This window comes from Castor canadensis, chromosome 5, assembly GCF_047511655.1.
Source record: "Castor canadensis chromosome 5, mCasCan1.hap1v2, whole genome shotgun sequence".
NCBI classification, from domain to species: domain Eukaryota; kingdom Metazoa; phylum Chordata; class Mammalia; order Rodentia; family Castoridae; genus Castor; species Castor canadensis.
This window is the reverse complement of record NC_133390.1, coordinates 15,038,503-15,057,821: the sequence shown is the minus strand read 5'-3', so window position 1 is coordinate 15,057,821 and position 19,319 is coordinate 15,038,503. Positions and strand designations below refer to the sequence as shown.

The window sequence follows — 19,319 nt, the reverse complement described above, 5'->3', positions numbered from 1 at the left end:
AACCTTAGATTCTGAATATGGAGAGCACGAATAAGCCATGGGAAGTGGATACAAATTAATGTGGAAATTTTTATTTATAAACTACTGAGAGCAGAGTATTAGAATTTACTCAACTGCACTATCTTGAAGTTGGTTAATTACTTATGATAGAATACCTTTTTCAAAGTGTAATTTATTGATTTTATAAACATTTCATTTCTGAACAAATGATCAAGTGCTATGAATTGCCAATCTATTTATGTAGCAAATACAAATAAAAGTAATTTTGGTGAGGGTTGTACAAAGAAAATTCTACAATGCATGTGTCTCACCCCAATCTCAATAAAGTCTGTTTACTTAAGAATATCCAACACATGCTACCAATCTGAGTGCTAGCAATTACCAAATATTTAAGAAATGAACTTTGGAACTAATTTATCAGAGCTTTGAAAATCAGCGTGTTTATCTGGCTGGTCAATTTGCCAAAAATGTTTACAAAAAGTCATTTCCAGAAAGAAATACTTGTCAAAATTCAGGCTGCCAAAATTGAATTCTCAAGATTACCACTCTGATGAATTTGTGAGACCTGTGGAAAAAAAAGTTCAAGCTTCACTCATTCCTCAGCCTTCTGTGGGCCAAGCCCATGGGCAGAGCAGGAGTACACAAAAAATAGAGATGAAGTACAAACTCCATTTTAAGAAAAATTTCACTAAATGTGTATCAAATGGTTGGAATAGATACAAAAGTAAAACTTTGAAAAAGTCTTGTTGTCAAACCAGCTTTTGAAAGCTAGTAACCAGCACAGAAATTTTTATACTGATTTTATTTTATAGTTTAGATGTTAGCTGGAGTTGGGTGAGCTGCCCAAATGTTTCTCTATGGTTCTCTTGAACCTTCCTTCCTTGCTGGCAGAAAGACCACTCCAGCTGTAGCCATTACTTTCACGCTTGAGACACAGAGCAGGAAAAAGTCTTCACTGCATGTATCACTTTAAGTGGGCGGCAAAGGTTCTTCCAGAAATCTTACAGCTGTAACCCAAGGCCACCTGTAGCTGTAAAAGAGGCTGAAAGGGTGAAAGAAGCTTTCCCAGGTTCTTTAACGAAGGCAGGAGAAGGAGAAAATGCTGGGAATGACTGGCAAGTTGGATCACCAACCATTATCTTCAGATGTAATTAGTTTCTCTTTCAAAATAGGTAGTTTTTATGTCAAGAAATTTCTATCAGTAATTTGAAGATTATAATTTGAAACTTAGTTCTGCTTTTAATCATGACATTTTTAACAAATGTATTTCAACTCTACTACTTTTTCTTTTCTTTTCCCCCTTTCACATTCTGAAATGGAACTAAAATTAATCTTTTAAGAATGAGTGGGAAAAAAGTCAAAAGGCTAAGTGACAAAATGCTTTCAGCCAGTTTTCTGTTCACTCACTGCCCTTCCACACCAAAGAACATCTGGAAAACATCCCCACATCCTTTGGCACTTAAGAATTGATACAGCTGACCAAAGTCCATGTGGTTTGCTCTGGCTCCATTAACACTAAACGCCTTTTCTTCAAAATTGGAAAATTTCCTTTGTCTTTCCATATCCTTTTTTGTACCATCAAAAGGAATATCTTCTCGATGGCGAATTAGAATTCTCTTCCAGTTTAGTTTTCTGAGTCTGGAAAGAAATTTTCAAAGTAGAAATTTTCAAAATCTGTTACATATTCTAGAGCACTGAAAACAGAATTTATACAACAGATGTATCAGTACTTCTTCCTATGAGTAAATAAGTATGCTTTACAGGGCTTTATTTTAACCAAGTGATTCTGGTCATGGTCCCATCCCCAAGCCTATTTATTGCCATTATTACTTCCTTAGATCAGTATTTCAAAAATGTAGAAATTGCTGACTTTGAAACTCCTCAAGGAACTTCTCAGGAACTAAAAACTATCTGTAGGAGAGTGGCTATCCTAGTGCTCCTAAAAGTCTTTTGTTCCATGGGGTGAACATGTACATTAGTAACGTGAGGGTAGAATCAGATCCATGGAAATGGATGGGATCTTAGGAAGCATCCTAGGCAGGAGTCAAATCATTCAACATATTTGTATTTCTTTCTAAACTCAGAGCCTTGCACTTACTCGGCAGGCACTCTAGCATTTGAGCACTCTACCAGCCCCATTCCATGTATCTTCACAGAATGGGTTCTGTGTGATTGCATTAGGTGATGGGGTAATGATGACCATGTGTGAGTTCTGCCTTATCCATTAACTTGAAACCATATCCCCGTGAAGATATACCCAATGGGACATACTTATTTCCACATCGCTATAATCTTCTTTCAAATAGCAATTATTGACATGATGTTTAAAATATGTGAAAGCAAACCTTGACCAGAATTCTTCACAGGCACTTTGTGGGCCTTCTACACAAACAACACCAGGTTTCCCAGGCATGCTGAAACCAGACAGGGAAAGCTCCTTTGACCACTCTAGAATATTCTTTCTTTTACATTTGTTATAGATGTGATGGCTGTAGATCCAGAGTCTGGTAAGAATGGGATCAACTGGCTGGACCGTACTTTCTTTGGTGCTGGAAGATGTGGCATCTCTGCTGACATAGTCAGAGGCATGTTCTCTAACCCACTCTGTGGCATTCAATATACAGACATCTCCAAGATAGTTCTGCAGGTATACAGTCAGATCTGTGTTCAGCTGAGTCTGCTGGGATCTACTTAATAATACTGATCTGATGGAAAAGACAAGGGGAAAATTAAATCAATTTCCTTAGAAGAGAAAACACTCTCACAAATTGATTTTATTCTCAGATTAATTTTGTCCTGTCCAGTGGGAAGTTTTGGTAACATACCTGACAGTAATTTCAGGCAGGACTGAAGGGTATTTAAAGGGAAGAATGCAGGCCACAGAAAACATCACCTGAGAAAAAGAAGAAAAATGCCAGAGGTGTTGTTTTAAGTCTTGGCATGCTTTAATTCTTCTAAAAACAAAATCGAATTACCATTGCTTCCTCAGCTATGTCCAGGTTCATATTGATAGTGAAGAAAACTTTTGAAGATCGCCCCTCCATTGTCCTCTTCTCAATACAATCTTTCAGTTCTGCTAAAGCCAGTTGGTCATTCACTATGAGCTCATTCTCCCCAGGGAACATACTGGCCAACAGGTCCAACTCAGAGAGCTGGGCCTCTGCCTGCTCTATCTCAGTCATTTCTGGACATCTATAAGTTTCTAAGGAGGTAAAGGATAAGAAAGACAATTTACATATACAATCCTAGAACTCAATGCCTCAACATAGATACTTACTAAAACAGCATTTCATTTCTTCATAAATTGTGAAATTTAATCAGTCCTTTCCCCCATTATTTTACTTTCAGACTTAATTGTACTGAGAACCAAAAATAGGGGACAATCCCATGAGGAGGGGCATAAAACTTGATAATAATAACCAGGCAGTAAACTTCTCTGCATCAGGTAGCTGATATGGCATTTCCAGCTGTCACAGTGACCAATTCCATTAAGTAAATAAATTATGTAGTTAAAAAGCTACACCAAGGATATAGCCAGAAGAGAGGTTACGATCAGTTACAATGAAATCCTAGAATGGACAGAATAAGAGAGTTTAGTTATGTGCATGGTTAACTTCATTTCATTAATTTAGTACTAATACTTATTAGTTTTTAAAAAGTGGAAAAACGCAAAGAAACAGAAAATACTATCTAATCATCTCAATGTATTAATACTAAAAAGGTAAAAATGTTAGAAAATTTAAATTGGAGAAGAAAGTTTAATAAGACAATTTAGTCTTCTACCATTGTCCTTTACTGGCCTATGGCCTACATGTAAGGCAGCGTTTTGATGTTTTCATATCAGAACATTAAAGATGTTTCTTTCATCATTGTATATAAGAAAGAATGAGAAATTGTTTAAATGTTCAAAAATAGGAAACCAGTTTAAATAAATATATGTGCGAACAGTAGAATGCAATGAGGTCATTAAAATATATATTGTTATTAATATTCTTATTTTATAGCTACCCGAAAAAGTATTGCTTTTGTTATTTTACAGTGTTAAGGATCAAAACCAGGGCCTTCTGCTATGATATTATTCTTAAATTACCACATATGAATGAAAAAATGTCAGAAAATAAATTCAACAAATAATTAACTGTTCGTTAAAAGAAGTTGAGATAAGAAGGAAAAGATTTTTTTACTTTCTAATTTGTATATTTTATACTGTGGAGTCTTAGGATTAGCATGTTAAACTCCTACAGTGAGCAGAAAAAGGAAGGGTTACCCTTTTGAAAACAAATCCTATTGCTACAAGGGAAAACTTGATTTACCTTCTTAAAGAGATTTTAGTCTGGGGCTGGCAGAGTGGCTCAAGCAGTAGAGCACCTGCCTAGCAAGCATGAAAACCTGAGTTTAAATCCCAGTATAACTAAAAAAAGAAAGAGATTTTATTCTGTGAAATCAAGTCCTATTTTTTATAACTAGTGGTAGGGGCTGTACCTTCCCTGAACACAAAAAAAGCAGCACAGTTTACTCTTGGTGTTCATAGGGAATTTGTTCCAGGACCAATGTAGATACCAACTCTGAGGATGCTCAAATCCCCTGCATAAAATAGCTTAGTATTTCTATAAATCTATTTATACCCTCCTGTATCATCTCTATCATCATCTCTTATATCACCTCTAAATTACTTATAACACTTAATACAATGCAAATGCTATGTAAACAATCACACTATATTATTTAGGGAAAATGACAAAAAAGTCTAGATATTCAAGACAGGTACAATTTTTATGACTTTTTTTTTAATCTACATTTGTTTGAATACATAGAAATCAATGAAATGTGTAGACCTGACTCTCCCCGTCCTGACAACCCCGACTACCAGGGCCTAATTCAGGGGCTCAGTGTTTGGATCATTCGCTTTCATGCTCAGTATTATTTAGTTTGTCCTCTAAACCCCATACTTGGTCCTTCTTTTCCTTCCTGTGGACTCTGGTCAGCTGACCTTCACAGACTACAAGCATCTGACTCTGCCTTTCATATGGTTGGGTTCAGCCAATTCCCTGGAAGGATGTGGGAAAATGGGAAGAAAAAAGGCCACAATATTTCACTCTTCTCTCCCTGCTTTGGAAGGATTCTGACAAAGGCTGGGACTCTTAAAGACCAGTTTCTGCAGGCAGCCCTGCATTCCTAACTCTAGCAGGTCTTTGAGGCCTAGGGACAGTAATGGTTTCTTTGAACTTGGTCACACCTCTTTAAAAAGGGCTTATTAAATAGTATCTTTAAAGTTCCTAAACTGATTGTGTTCATTTCCTGTCAGAACCTTGGTTCCTCCCACCTAGACTGTTTCTAATGTCCCTCTATCAATTCATGCTCCACACTGTCATGGCAACATCATTTACAGTGCTCCAGTATCAGTCTGGGGGGTGGGGCAGGAAAGAGATCATTGTCTATTAGGAAAGACTTCACATAGTTGCCAGTAGGGTACCAGTGTTGAAGTAGAGAACAAGGACTGGGGCATGTTAGGGTCTCATGGGGAAGGAAAGTTGACCACCCTAACAGCTACTTAGTGGAGTGAATTTATCTCCAATTCACAACATGACAATTAGTTTTATAGACTTGCTAGCACAAATGGCAGAGAGATCCAATTCACAAAGGCTGCCCTGATCTATTATCAACTCCTATAGAAGCATGTTTTCCCTTTATTCAACTCTTTTTTATTTTATGCAACACAGTTAAATCACTTCTTTAACATCAGGAAATGGAATTTGTTCAATGACTTAGCTAGGTCATTATGTGGTACTTTTGAAGAGAAAATAAGGTCTACTTAAAAAAGAGATTTAAATTAGTCCTAGGTGACTGTAACTGCGATGGGTCCCGTCAGAAACACATGAAACATATGGGAACGATTACACATGGTGGGGTGCTGCACTGATTATGATGAACTCGTCGTGAATCAGGAAAATAAAGCAGCACATTTGCACACACTGAGTGGTCTCCACAGATCCTGGTATAAATCAATGTCAATACCATGTTATTTCTAATTTCAGTTAGCCTCTTCAACTAATTTCCTTAGCATACTCTTTACCAGAGTGAGAATGACAGGCTGGAGAAAACATTACAGAAGGCATTTGATGCTTAAATAAGCTCTTGAAATGTTGAGTGACACAAAACAAAGTTTATCAGGTTTCTTTAGGGTGACTAGGGGTCACCATGGATGTGTACATGCTGTGACAGTTTTTTATGGGATTCATCCTATCTTCCTCACTGGCTAGTATTTATTTTAGGCAAATGCAGCCCTCTTTGGACAATAGGTTATATAGGCACATGTTTTATGTGTGCCTTCCCAAAATCTTTGCTGTTAGATTTCAAAATGTGCTGTGAATGTTTAAGAGGCAGGTGTATTATGCTAGCTCTTCCAAAACCTATTGACCCAGAGCAGTTTTTCAGGGCAAATGATATTAGTTCTCCCTCTACAGAACAGACTGTTTCCTTGCTTTGCCATATAGTCAGTCACCTGAACTTCAGTAGATCAAATGTTGCCATAGTTACCCATCATCTTTATTTTGTATCCTTTTCAAATAACTGTTAGTGATGCATCCTTATTTTAATTAGTGTTTTCTCTAATAACTGGCATATTCATAATTTTATATCCTGTATTTTCACTTACAGTTAATTTAAGCAATTGCTGTTATTAAGAAATTTTCATTAATGTTTAAAATGTCTGGACTTATTAGAATCCCATAAACATCTCCTCTAGCCTTTTTTCAGAGTTGAGGAAATCAGGAAACAATTAGGTGGTTATTAGAGAAAGTGAATTTTTTATTGTAGTATTTTAAAGTATACACTCTTACTACATCGCTAAGGTACAACTCCTGGCTCTGCTTCTTAACAACTGTATAACCTTAGGCAACTGGCTTAACTGAGCCTCAGTTTCTCCATCTCAAGTGGCTAGGGATGTAGTTCAGGGGTAGAGCACTTATCTAACTATACGTGAGGACCTAGGTTTGATTCACAGCCCTACACACACACACACACACACACACACACTCTCTCTCTCTCTCAAAATCCCCATCTCCAAAATGGGAACTTCAGGGTTGCTGTGAGCATTAAATGAGAATGTGTGGAAAGTGCTTACAAGAGTGACTGGCAGCCAGGTGCTAGTGGTTCACACTTGTAATCCTAGCTACTAGGAGGTAAACATTAGGAAGACTATGGTTTGAACCCAGGCCAGGAAAATAGTTGGTGAGGCTGTACCTTAAAAATACCCAACACAAAACAGGGCTGCAAAAAAAACAGTAACTGCAAAAAGTTACTCTCAACAGAGGGTTATATGAGTGCTGGCTATTATTATTATTGGCCATCCATTCAATGAGTGTTTCTCAAGAACCTGTTATGTGTCAAGTGTTGTCTTTGGTATTAAGAACATAACAATGGCACATATTAATATAATAATAAAAAAAGAACATAACAATGAATAGAAGTAACAAAAAAAAATCTGTCATAGATATTTGATCTAATGGGAGGAGACCATGACATCAAAACACTAACATATATGCTCAGTGTATAACTATTATGAGGAAGACTGAAGATGATAGGGAAGACGTTAAGGAGGAGCAGGAACAATAGTGGGGCAAAGAGAAGTGAGATTGTATATAAGGTTGTCATGAAAAGCGACAGTATGGAAGACTTAAAGCAAGTGGAAAAAGAAACCATGTGTTATGTAGGCAAAGAGTGTTCCAGGCAAATGGAACAGAATATTCAAAGGTGACAAGGCTGCAAAATCATTTGGGAAGGTGTCAGAAGGGGTGGGTCCTGCTTTAATGCCACCTAGTAATCCCAATTTATTGAATAAAATTCCAAATCCTAACAGCTTCCATGCAGCCACCTGGTTGGTCCTTATCTGATTTGCCCACCCAAGGTATAATTCCTCTTTCCTAATAAATAAAACAAAAGAAAGAGAGGGCAGGTGGGAGGAAGGGAGAGAGGGAAGAAAGGAAGGAAGAAGAGAGGAAGGAAGGAAGGGAACTTCAGGAGGCAGAAGGATGTTAAACCAGCTGGTTAGAGCAAAGCGAGAGCTGTAGATAAGAGTGAAAGAGGAGGAGGTTGGTGAGGAAATACTGGGTATTTTACATTGTGACTCTAGGGCATGGCCGGGACTTTGGAGTTTACCCTGACTGGAGGGACTTGATTTATGAAGAGGCCCACAAGTGCTATATGGAGGACAGCACAGGGGAAAGCTGGGAGCCTGGAGAGGCAGGGCCACAAACGGAAGAGAGATGACGCTGGCTTGGATTAGGGTAATGGTGGCGAAGGTGGCCAGCAATTTTCAGGTGTGGACATCCGCAGAGCCAACAGGATGTATTAGATTGTGAGAGCTACGTGAGGATGAAGTTTAAAATACTGCAAGGATGGATTTGCCATTTATTTGGAGGGGATGTTTGGGAACGTGAGGCTTGGTTTGACACCGCAATGGCGTGCCCAGTAAAATACCTACGAAACACTATCTCCAGCAGGGAGTTGGATGCACAATCGCGCTTACTAGCGGTTCGGCTGCAGGTATGATTTTGGAAGCCATCAACACTTGCTTAAGGCCATGTATTTGTTTAAATTCATCAGGGAGTGAGTGACATTATTCAACCCTCCGCCAAAAGGAAGAACAAAACAAAAAAAGCTTGAAGACAATTTTCTGACTCAAGATATTAGTGACTGGGTTGGGCATGGCTCAAGTGGTAGAGCTCCGGCTCAGCAAGCATGAGGTCCTGAGTTCAAACCGCAGCACCACCACCCAAAAATTCCAGACTTCAGTGATTGGTGCAAAAACGTAGAATGACGCTTGAGTTTTCTGAATGAAGCCATTTTCCCTGGAGCACTATCTCTATAAAGAGCACGGCTCTGCCAGACCCCCCACTTCAGCGGAGCTCTGGTCAACTTGGTCCGGCACCCAGGCGCCGCCACACCTAACCACTGATTGGCTCAGGGAAGGGCTGTGGGCGGGGAGAAGAAACGCCAAGGCGACTCTGGTCAATGAGCGGATGTGCAGCGCGAAGGAAGGCGGGGCCACAGTCAAGCTCCGGAAGATGGTACCAGCCCCTCACAGAGGAGAGACTTGCAGATCCCCACTCTGCTGGCGCCCGAAGGGAAAACTCACCTAGAGCACTGGCTCCCTCACTGCCGTATCCCCGAGCTTCCTGGCTCACAGTTTCCTACTCCCATCGCGGGTGGGGAGCACACGATTCCGGGGAACACCGACTTGGACCTTACAAACCATTCCCGCGGGGAGGCCTAGGGGAAGTGAGCGCCGTACCCAGCTGGCGCATGCGCGCGCGGCCGCAAGTCCCGGAAGCCAAAAGCGTCCTCACCTATCGGTCCCGGAGGTGGAGCCGCGGAATTCTTAAGCCCGCCAGGTGCTTCTCAGTTCAGCCTTCATTCTTACGCTATTCTGTCCCAACCTCATTGTATTTTTGCAGCTGCTACCACTGTCGGAGTACACAAGACACTGTCTAATATTGGCCAGGTCCCTTTAAAAGTACCGCTCCTTAGAGAGCGCGCAGATCGGGCATGGGTAGGCTGTGTTGAGGGTTGGGGGGTGGAGGAGGTGCGCTTCTTCCCAGGCGGGTGATTCCCATTGTCTCTGAGCCAGAGTGCGCAGACCTGAGGCGCAGTGGATGCAGGTTGGTTGTGGCGGCCTTGGGTGTTCTTGCTCAGTAACCAAGCTGGGAGGAACCGTGGGACATGCACAGATTTGTCTTGTTAATAAAAGGGTAGTTGGAAGGAGTCTCCAAAGTAAGGGTAATAAAAAACTATTTTCTCCCCAATCCAACTATATGCAATAAACGTTTCTTTATGATGTTATGTGTTCCACCCCAAAAGAGACCAGACAGCAATCATTGCTCAGCAGAGTAGTTATCTATGCTGCTCAGCTAAAGCTTTCTGAGAGAGAGGGGAGGGGAGGGGAGGGGAGGGACAAGCAGACAGGGGCTTAAATACCCCTCAGTGGGACCTAGCATGATCTGATTGGTTAGGGTCTTATGGTTCATGCTGATTGGAGGTTGAGGCAGAAGGAGAACTCAAGCTAGACTTGAGGCAGGACCCTGACCCTGGGAAACGGAAGCTTAAGGGTGCAGTAAAAACTGAAACCTATCGGTGCCATTATTGCCAACATTCCTCCCTCTTTTGTTTGTTAAGGAAGGTGGGCATTGTGTTCGCTCTGGCTTCTTCGAGCTGGCAAGGGGCAGGGTAGGGGAAGGGAGGGTTAGTTGGCAAACAATGTTGGGGTGCTGAGCCTCATGATGGCGCACACCCAGGCTCCGAAAATGAAAATTTCCTCTTCCCTGAAGTTGATGAAGGTCCCTTGTAGCCATAGGTCATAAAGAGTCTCGAGCCAGTCCTCTGAGCTCCGTATGGCGGGTATTAGCCATCCATCTTTGCGTAGAGAGTAGAGGAATAGAAGCAGGCATTCTGTGAGGGGTCCATAATGCTTAGTCCCGGTAGGATCCATCATAGGTGTCCTCTGGTTGAGCTATGAGGGTTTGGTATCCTTGGAGGAGAAGCTGGTTGAGAGTTTGATTAGAGATTTTGTTTCCCTGGGAGCTGAGAAATTGTAGTAAACAGGGTAGGAGGGTGCATGAGCAAAGGGCCCAAGAAAGGCAGGAGCCAGGTGACGAGAGGAGAGTTTAGCAAGTCAGTTAAGGTGTTTTTAGTGGGTCTCTTTAGGAGGTCTTCGGCCAAGTCTGTTAATTTTTTCACATTCTGTTCTACAATCCCAGACTCATTGACATAGTAGCAACATTCCTCCCAGAGGAAGAAGCAGGTGCCCCCCTTTTCAGCCGTTAAGAGGTCTAGGGCCTTGCGATTTTGTAGGGCCACCTGGGCTAGAGAAGTGAGTGATGTTGAAGGGAAGCCAGTGAGGCCGAGGTGGATTCGAGGGTGATCTGTAAGTGATCTTCAAAGTCTTTTGCAGTAATAAAACTATGGCCAAGGCTGCGAAGCCTGCAGCAACAATGGAGGTCGCCAGACTTATACCAACCATGATGGGCAAGAAGGCGGCACGCTTTGGTTGAGCACCAAATAGGAGGGAGAATTCACCTTCCCCGTAGAGAGTGAGTTGGGGGACTATAATTACCAGTATGCAGGGCCCGGGAATAGCATGAGTTATGCTAGAGTGTAGGGTGTTGTGGCATCAGAAATATAGCCCCAGGGGGGATGCCAGTTGTTCTGTAATCATGAGATTCGTATGACAGGAGAGAGAAAAGTTGGACCGGTGAGCTGAGGACTGGACATAGCAGGTGTATGTGGGAAGAGGACCTGGTGTAAAGTCAGGTTCCCATAAAGGTACAGAGGGCAAGGGAGGAGCACATGAGAAGTTTTGCAAGGCAGGGGAAGCTTTGATAGAAGATGAAACATTAATGGGAACTGCGGCCAGTAAAGGACGCTGGAGGGAGGCACAAAGAAAGCAGTCAGTGACATTAATGGACACGGTTAGGTTTAGGAGTTGTAGTGAGGCCTGGAATAGTTGGATCCAGGTTGGGGGGTGGAGGGCTGGTGAAGGGATTTATGTAAGTTTTGTTTGGATTGTAGAACATTAACAGCAACCTCCTTCTGAGTGGTAATTGGAAGGGTTAGCTCCCTGGATATCATAATGTGAGCCGAGGGTTTTGAGGAGTCACCCTGAGCATAAATGGCTGCCTGTTCACCCTGGACCCATCTGTTGTCCCATGGGTCAGGGATGTGGAGCATGGTAGTCCCATTTTTTCCCAGATAAAAGTGAAACTGGTTGTCTGGTCCCTTTGATCCTGGTACCCAGTAGACCTGACAAGACCAATAGGGACAACCCCCATACTCCTGGGTCCATTTTGCTCCCCTTTTACAGTAATTTTTTGTTTGGGTGAAGAAAGGGCAAGCAAATGCAAAGGAGCCACTCCTTAGGGTGGAACCAAACCTGGGTTTGAAGGGGATTGACATAGGAACCTGACATCCCTTAGGATGACAGTCACCAGTGCCAACTAGGCTGGTGATAGAAGTTTGTGAGATGGTGTAGGTTTCCCGTATCTTAAATCTCCAGAAGTACCCTCTGATGCTAGTCAGCCCACCCACAAATAGGAGGTTGAGAACAGAGAACAAAAGGGGAAGGTTAATGCACATCCTCGGGGACGGGGGAGGGAACACGAAGCCAAGAGATGTGGAGTTTTAAGGGGTTTCTGAGGGAGGGGGTGCAAATGAAGCCAGGAGAGGAAGCAGGAAGCGGAGACGGAGGGCCGATGGGGTCGTCCTGCTGGATGTCCCGGGAGGGTTGGGCTGGCTTTAGCCTGGAAATATGAATCCAAGATGTTAGTTTTCCTGGGGTTTCCTCTAACCAGGCTGCGGTAGGAGTACAGAGGATGATTTTTAGGGGCCCTTTCCATTTTTGGGTAGGGGGTTTCTTTTCAGGGAAAAGGGGAGAGAAGTAGACCCAGTCCCCTGGGTTTAAAGGGAAAGAGAGATGGTGCGTGAAGGGTCTGGAGATAAGGTGTCATGGTGTCGCCATAGCTGGGTTCAAGTGAAGGAGAGAAGAGGAAAGGCGAGGTGTCCTGGGAGGGGGCCCTGGGAGGAGGTGATTCCTGGAGGCAGAGCTGGGCGCCCGAACATCACCTCAAAAGGGGATATTTGTGTGGGTTTCCGTGGGAGTACCTGTAGGCGGAAGAGGGCTATTGGAAGGAGTTGAACCCAATCTAGGTGTAGTTCCAAGGTGAGTTTAGTGAGAACCTCCTTTAAATTACGGTTAGTGCGCTCTACCTTTCCTGATGAGGGGGGATGATAAGGGATATGGAAATGCCATGAGATATTAAGGGCCTTGATAGTTATTGGTGTTACCTGGGATGTGAACTCTGGGCCATTATCTGATTGGAAGGAGGTAGGCACTCCAAACCTAGGGATGATATGGGTTACAATAATAGAGGTCACAGTTGATGCCCGCTTATTGGAGGTTGGGAAGGCCTCTACCCATCCCAAGAAGGTATCTACCAAGACCAGAAGGTAATTGTGTTTCTTTATTCTGGGCATGTTTGTAAAGTCTACTTGCCAATCTGCCCCCGGGATTTGTCCCCTGGCCTGGTGGGTAGGGAATGAGCCAGGCCTTAAAGGGGTGTGTGGGTTAGTCCCCTGACAAGTGGGACATGTGGAGGTGAGGTGGCATAGGTCTTGGGAATCCTCTGGGGTAAGTGGGAAGAATGAATTTAAGAAGAGCTTGAGATTCTAGGTGCTAGTGTGGAAGATGGAGTGTAAATACGAAAGGAGAATGTGTCTAGGGAGTGACTCATGGGCTGGTTCAGGAGTCTGGTCCTGAGGCTTTGCAAGAGCCAGAGTGGAGTAATTCTCCCTTGCCACCTGTCAGGCAGCCTGATCTGCCTTAGAATTGCCCATAGTTATGGGTGATGAATCCATTTGGTGGGACCGGCAGTGGGCAATCCCAATCTTAGAAGGAAGGAGAGAGGCCTGGAGAAGGTTGGTAATGAAAGTGGAGTTGGTGACAGAGGTCCCTCTTACTATAATAATCCTCTTTTCTTCCAGATATCTGAGTGGGAGAGGAGGATGTGGAGGACATATTTAGAGTCAGTGTATAGAGTGAGAGAATGGTCGGCTGCCAGCTCAAAAGCCCTCGTGACTGCAAACAGTTCAGCCTGCTGATTGGTGGTACTGGGAGGGAGGGGCTGTGCCTCGATGACTTGGGTTAGGGACACTATAGCATAACCCGCTCTCTGTATACCCCCCTCTACATATGAGCTGCCATTAGTGAACCAGGTGTAGGTGGAGCCCTGCAGGGGCCCCTCCTGGATGTGTGAAGGGCAGGGGAGAAGGGCCTCCAGGCTCTCGACGCAGTAGTGGGTAGGCATGGCAGTAGAGGTGGGCAGGAGGGTGGCAGGATTTAAGGAAGAGCAAGCACAAAGAGTAATGGAGGAGTCATGGAGGAAAGAGACAAGAAGTGACAAGATCCAGCAAGGGGGAAGTGTTCTTAAGCCCTTATATATCAGGAGTTCCACCAGGTGATGGGGGGAGATGACTGTGATTGACCCCCCAAAAGTAAGTTTTTTTGCTTCCTGAACTAGAACATAGGCTGCTGACAAGGCCTGTAGACAGGGGGCTCATCCCCAGACTGTGGGGTCAAGTTTTTTTTGATAGATATGCTACCAGGGCAAATGTTGGACCCTTGTCCTGACCCAGAACTTCCAAGGGTAAGCCTTTGTGTTCATGGACATAGAGGGTGAATGGTTTTTGGGTATCTGGCAAGTGGAGGGCTGGGGCCTGGAGAAGTGCCTGTTGAAGGCACCGGAAAGGGGTGTTGACAGAGGTAAGTAGGGGTTCAGAGGAGTCTCCCTTAGTGGCATCGTATAAAGGGGCTGCCAAGAAGGACTAGCTGGGAATCCAGACACGGAAGTATCTGGCCAGTCCCCAAAAGGAAAGTATTTCCTCCTTTGTCTTGGGAGCCGGCATTTCCCGGATGAGCTGCTTTCTGTCCGGAGTAATTGCCTTGGAGTCATGGGACAACTGAACTCCCAAGTATGTGACTGTAACCTGGGAAAGTTGGGCCTAATGGAGGGAAGCCCGGTATCCTTTGTCAGCCAGAAAGTTTAAGAGTAGAGTGGTGTCAGATTGAGAGATGCCCAGAGAAGGGCTACACAAGAGTAGATCATCTACATATTGGAGGAGGGTAGACCTAGAGAGATGGAGGTCCCTGAGATCTTTGGCAAGTGCCTGTCCAAACAGATGTGGGCTATCCCTAAAACCCTGAGGGAGGACAGTCCAGGTAAGTTGTTGTGAGTGATGTGTGTGTGGGTCCGTCCAGGTAAAGGCGAAAATGTCCTGTGACTTGGGGGAGAGGGGAATGGTAAAAAAGGCATCCTTAAGATCAAGGACAGAGAAGTGAGTGGAAAAGGCAGGAATAGAAGAAAGAATGGTGTAAAGGTTATGGACGAGGGGGTGTATAGGTTTAACAGCATTATTAATGAGTCTAAGATCTTGGACAAGGTGGTAGGTACCATTTGGCTTTTTTACAGCTAGGATGGGAGAGTTGTATGGGGAATGGGTGGGTCTGAGGAGCCCCTTGTGGAGTAAATCAGCAAGGCCCTGAATTCAATCTCCAGTATCACAAAAAAAGAAAAAAAAAAGCTGTAGAAGACTGTTAAATAACATGTAGATATAAACATTAAAATGCAATGCAGCTTATATAACATATACTTAGATCCATTTTTATATATGAAAATACCCATTGAAAGATATAAACATTACTTTAAAGATTCAATTAGTGAAATATACCTAAAGATTCAGTGGAATCATCAATTGGAATGGTTTTTCCCTTTGTCCGTTTCTTTCCCATGTTGGCACTTTATGGTTTACTTACTGACACAAAATAATCTAGAAAACAAGATAAAGTTAGCTTGACCAAAAAAAAAAAAAAAGGAAGTACATTTTATATTGCTCTAAAAAGACAGAAGTATAGTTAAGCCGCATACGATACTTTGAATGTCTATCACACTTTATCATTTACAAGCAGCACTGATAATGTCACTGATTGATTGAATGATTTTGGCATACTGAGGTTTTGAACTCAGAGTCTTGCGCGTGGTTGGCAGGTACTCTACCACTTGAATCATGCCTCCAGCCTAAGCATCCAAATTTTTAATAAGCACTTTGAGATCAGTAAAATAGATAGTATCGTCCTGTTTTTCATAGCTTGGGACAATGATTCTTGGCCAGGTTAAGGGGGTTTTCAATAAATGCAAAGGTCAAAAGAATCTCAATCTTTTTACACAGATCTTGAAATGAAAAGCCCCACCATTTGACTCCTCACTACATAATTCTGACCTTGGGCACAGTGTCTTCTACATGTAATCATGGCTACTAGGAGAGGTGGAAAGATCAGGAGGATCTCAGCTCAAGGCCAGCCAGGCAAAAAGTTCATGTGATGCCCCCATCTCAACCAATAAAAAGCTGAGGATGGTCACACATGCCTCTCATCACGGCTACACAGGAAGCCTAAGTGGGAGGACCAATTCAAGGTCCAGGCCAGTTTGGGCATTAATGCAAGGCCCTATTCAAAAAAGAGCTAAAGCAAAAAAGGGTTGGGGGCATGGTTCAAATGTCAGAGTGCGAGCTTGGCAAGTGCAAGGTCTGAGTTCAAACCCAAATACTGCAAAAAAAAAAAAAAAGAAAACAACCTCCCAAAGGGAGTTTAGAAAATTTGCAAAATAATTTCAAAGTCAAATATAAAAAGTATACATATTCCTGCACCAGGTTTTCCTATTAGTATTAGCTGAGAGTTGATTATAACTGTACTCTCGACTATTTACATTATTATATTACTGACAAAACCAGTTTAGAAGGCCATGGGAAATCTAGCTGTACATCAAATCTTCATCTCTTTAATCACCAATTCAAAGTTAAGTGCTCACTTCCGCAGTAATATACTAAAATTGGAATGATACAGAGATTAGAATGGCCCCTTACGCAAAGATGACATGCAAAATTGTGAAGCCAGGCAGGCTTCAATTTGGGAGAGATAGAGCATGGAGAAGGGGACATGGACCCTGACAATTCCTTCTGATCCGGCTACCTCCCGAAGGGGTGCCAGGAGGGAAGGGGGGGGAGGCTGGGCAGTGAGTGTGCATGACCTAGTAGCAGGGGGACTGAAGGAGGGGGAGGGAGGAGAAGGGGGCGGAGGGTGCATCGGGGGTAGGAAGTGGTGGCAATGAAGGGGATGAAGAAAGAGGAAGTGGAGGAGGAGGCACTGAGGGAGCAGTGGGGGGTGGGGGGGGTGACAGCAACAAAAGGGATGAAGAAGAAGGAAGTGGAGGGGCTGTTAAAGATGGTGGAGTAGGTCGTGGAAGAGGAGGATTGGGTGGAGCCTGTCAGCGGTATGGAGGAGGTTCATCGAACCTGAAACCTGAAAAGAGGGCGGAGGTTGAGGTTGAGGGCATCAGAGCAAGAAGTATGTGTTTAGGTTTGCAAGTGGTGCAGAGAGCCAGATTTAGGCAGAGGTATGAAAAGCTTGGACATATTGAATCTCTCCCCATCGTCCCGATCGCTCACAGTAGTTATATGGGTCCCACAGGAGACTGGGATCTAAAGATCCTAAAAGGGGCCAGTGACTTTGGTTGTCTAAAGGATAAGTGGGCCAGATTTGAGTGCAGAAGCAGATCAAATTTTTTGGTTTTATATCTGGGGTCAAACCAAGGTATCTAAATTATTGAGGAGGCACCTCAGTGGGGAGTCAGATGGCAAAGAGGAGGAGGCCCTCATGTTAGGACCTGGTCCCGAAAAGGGGTTGGGAGGATATTATGAATTGCGGGACATCCCCATGTGGCTCAAATATCCGAGAACAGTACAAGGCACAGGAGAAGCAGTCGTCACTGCATTCTGGTGGCTTGTAGGGCCAAAAGGCTGAGGGGGTATGGGTCACCTGGTGCTGGGCTTTTCGGAGGGCGGCCTCTGAGACCGAGAACAACAAAGATAGACCCAAACTGAGGCTGATTGGGAAAGAGGACTTTCCTCTACTGTCTGAGCCCCAGAGATGATCGGAAAGGGGGGGACGCTGGAACCCTGGAGACACTGGAGGGAGAGACCATAAAGGGAGCCCAATAAGGGTATGTGGACTCACCAAAGGATGTCCGGTCTTAGATGCGAGCAAGGGCGATCGGGAGGATGAGTCCTGGCCAGTCACATCCTCAGGGTGGTTGTGGGGTGAGTCGGAATTGGGGTCCCACCAGGATTAGTGGGGAAACCCGATCGGAGTCAAGGCACCAAATGTAGGCCCCAAAAGTGACCATGCGGAGAGGAGTGATCTGGACAAGAGATTCTTTGTTGCTGGGTGGGAGAGGGAAAGAGCCGAAAGAGAGAGAGAGAGAGAGAGAGAGAGGGTCAAGGGTTTAAATACCCCTCAGTGAGACTCAGCATGATCAGATTGGTTAGGATCTTATGGTTCAGGCTGATTAGAGGTTGGGGCAGAAGGAGAATTCAAGCTAGACTTGAGGCAGGACCGTGACAGAAGCTTAAGGGTGCAGTCAGAACCGAAACCCATCGGTGCCATTATTGCCAACAATCACGAAATTTCAAAGGACAGAACATTCTAGGCAGATGAAGCAGCTAGTATAATGCTTGCCTGCCTGGATCTTAGAGTTGTGTGTGGTGGTACATATGTGTAATTCCAGCTATTCAGGAGGCAAAGGCAGGAGGATCCCATAATGAGGCCAGCCCCTCTAAAATTAGGGTGATTGTCTCGACAAACAAAATGCAAACAAAAGGGCTGGGAGTGTTGCTCAATGGTAGAGTGCCTGAGTGAGGCCCTGTAAACAAATCCAGTAAACAAATAAAAAGTAAGCTTTAAAAATGTATCACACAAGAATGGGAGGGTCAGTTTTCCCCAAAATTTAACCAAACATTACTTTGGCCACTTTAGCAGGTTAGTATGCTACCATTTTAATCTACTTTTATCTGATTACTAGCAAGGTTGAATATTTACTTTATAACCAATTGTTCTATCATTGTGAATTGCCTGTTTACATCTTTTGCCTATTTTTCTTTCTTGTTCTTTTTTGTGGTACTGGGGTTTGAACTCAGGGCATACACATTGAGCCACTCCTCCAGCCCTTTTTCATGGAGGTTTTTTTCGAAATAGGGTCTTGAAAATTATTTGTTCGGGCTGGCTTCGATCTGTAATCCTCCTGATCTCTGATTCCTGAGTAGCTAGGATTACAGGTTCGAGCCACTGAGCCCAGCTCCTATATTTCTGTTAACACCTGTGAGGCAGGACAGATCAGAGAAATTGAAGCATGGGAAACAGCAGTCAGGAATTTACAAGGAAGTATTGTACTAATAATGAATAGCTCAATTAAAAAATTCAGCCTCACACTCTCAACAGACTGCAACATTTACAGAAAAAAAAACAGCACCTCTCTCCCTCTGACTTTGCTTGCTTACCCAAAAATAATTAGTGCCCCCTGAACACTGAGCAAGGATATCTTTAAAAAAGACACCTATCCTGGGAAAGAACTCTTGGAAAAATGATTCCTTTGGGCACAAAAAGTTCTACAAAGAAAAATGCTTATTGCAAGAATGGACACCTGTCGTGAAGGGAGCATCTGGTAGGACCCATTCTTTGTTTAAAGGGATGTTCAAATAACTATGTCATAGTGACCCAGATTTAATGAGTGTGCCAACCTTGAAATCTTTTGAGTCCAGTTGGTAAGACTGTGTAATAGCAAAAGCAACTAATTATACTAGGTGTCAGAACAAAGTGGAGCACTTTTCCTATTGATGCAAACCCCCAACCCCATTTTTCACCATAAATACCCCTCATGTTA

The 19,319-nt window shown here is 43.5% G+C and overlaps 1 protein-coding gene and 1 non-coding gene across 2 annotated transcripts; one reads left to right on the top strand and one right to left on the bottom strand.

Annotated features, from left to right (window-relative positions):
• Positions 1 to 154: 154 nt before the first annotated feature.
• Rwdd2b (RWD domain containing 2B) lies at positions 155 to 9,316 on the bottom strand. The gene is made up of 5 exons (XM_020163893.2): positions 9,137 to 9,316; positions 2,976 to 3,202; positions 2,826 to 2,893; positions 2,346 to 2,705; positions 155 to 1,638 (listed from the first exon to the last, which is right to left on the bottom strand). The coding sequence occupies exons 2-5, from the start codon at positions 3,180 to 3,182 to the stop codon at positions 1,404 to 1,406; spliced, it is 870 nt and encodes a 289-aa protein (XP_020019482.1). The 5' UTR covers positions 3,183 to 3,202; positions 9,137 to 9,316; the 3' UTR covers positions 155 to 1,403.
• A 7,089-nt stretch (positions 9,317 to 16,405) lies between these two features.
• LOC141423655 (U6 spliceosomal RNA) lies at positions 16,406 to 16,508 on the top strand. Its single transcript, XR_012448491.1, has one exon. It is a non-coding gene; the product is annotated as a U6 spliceosomal RNA (small nuclear RNA).
• Positions 16,509 to 19,319: the final 2,811 nt, after the last annotated feature.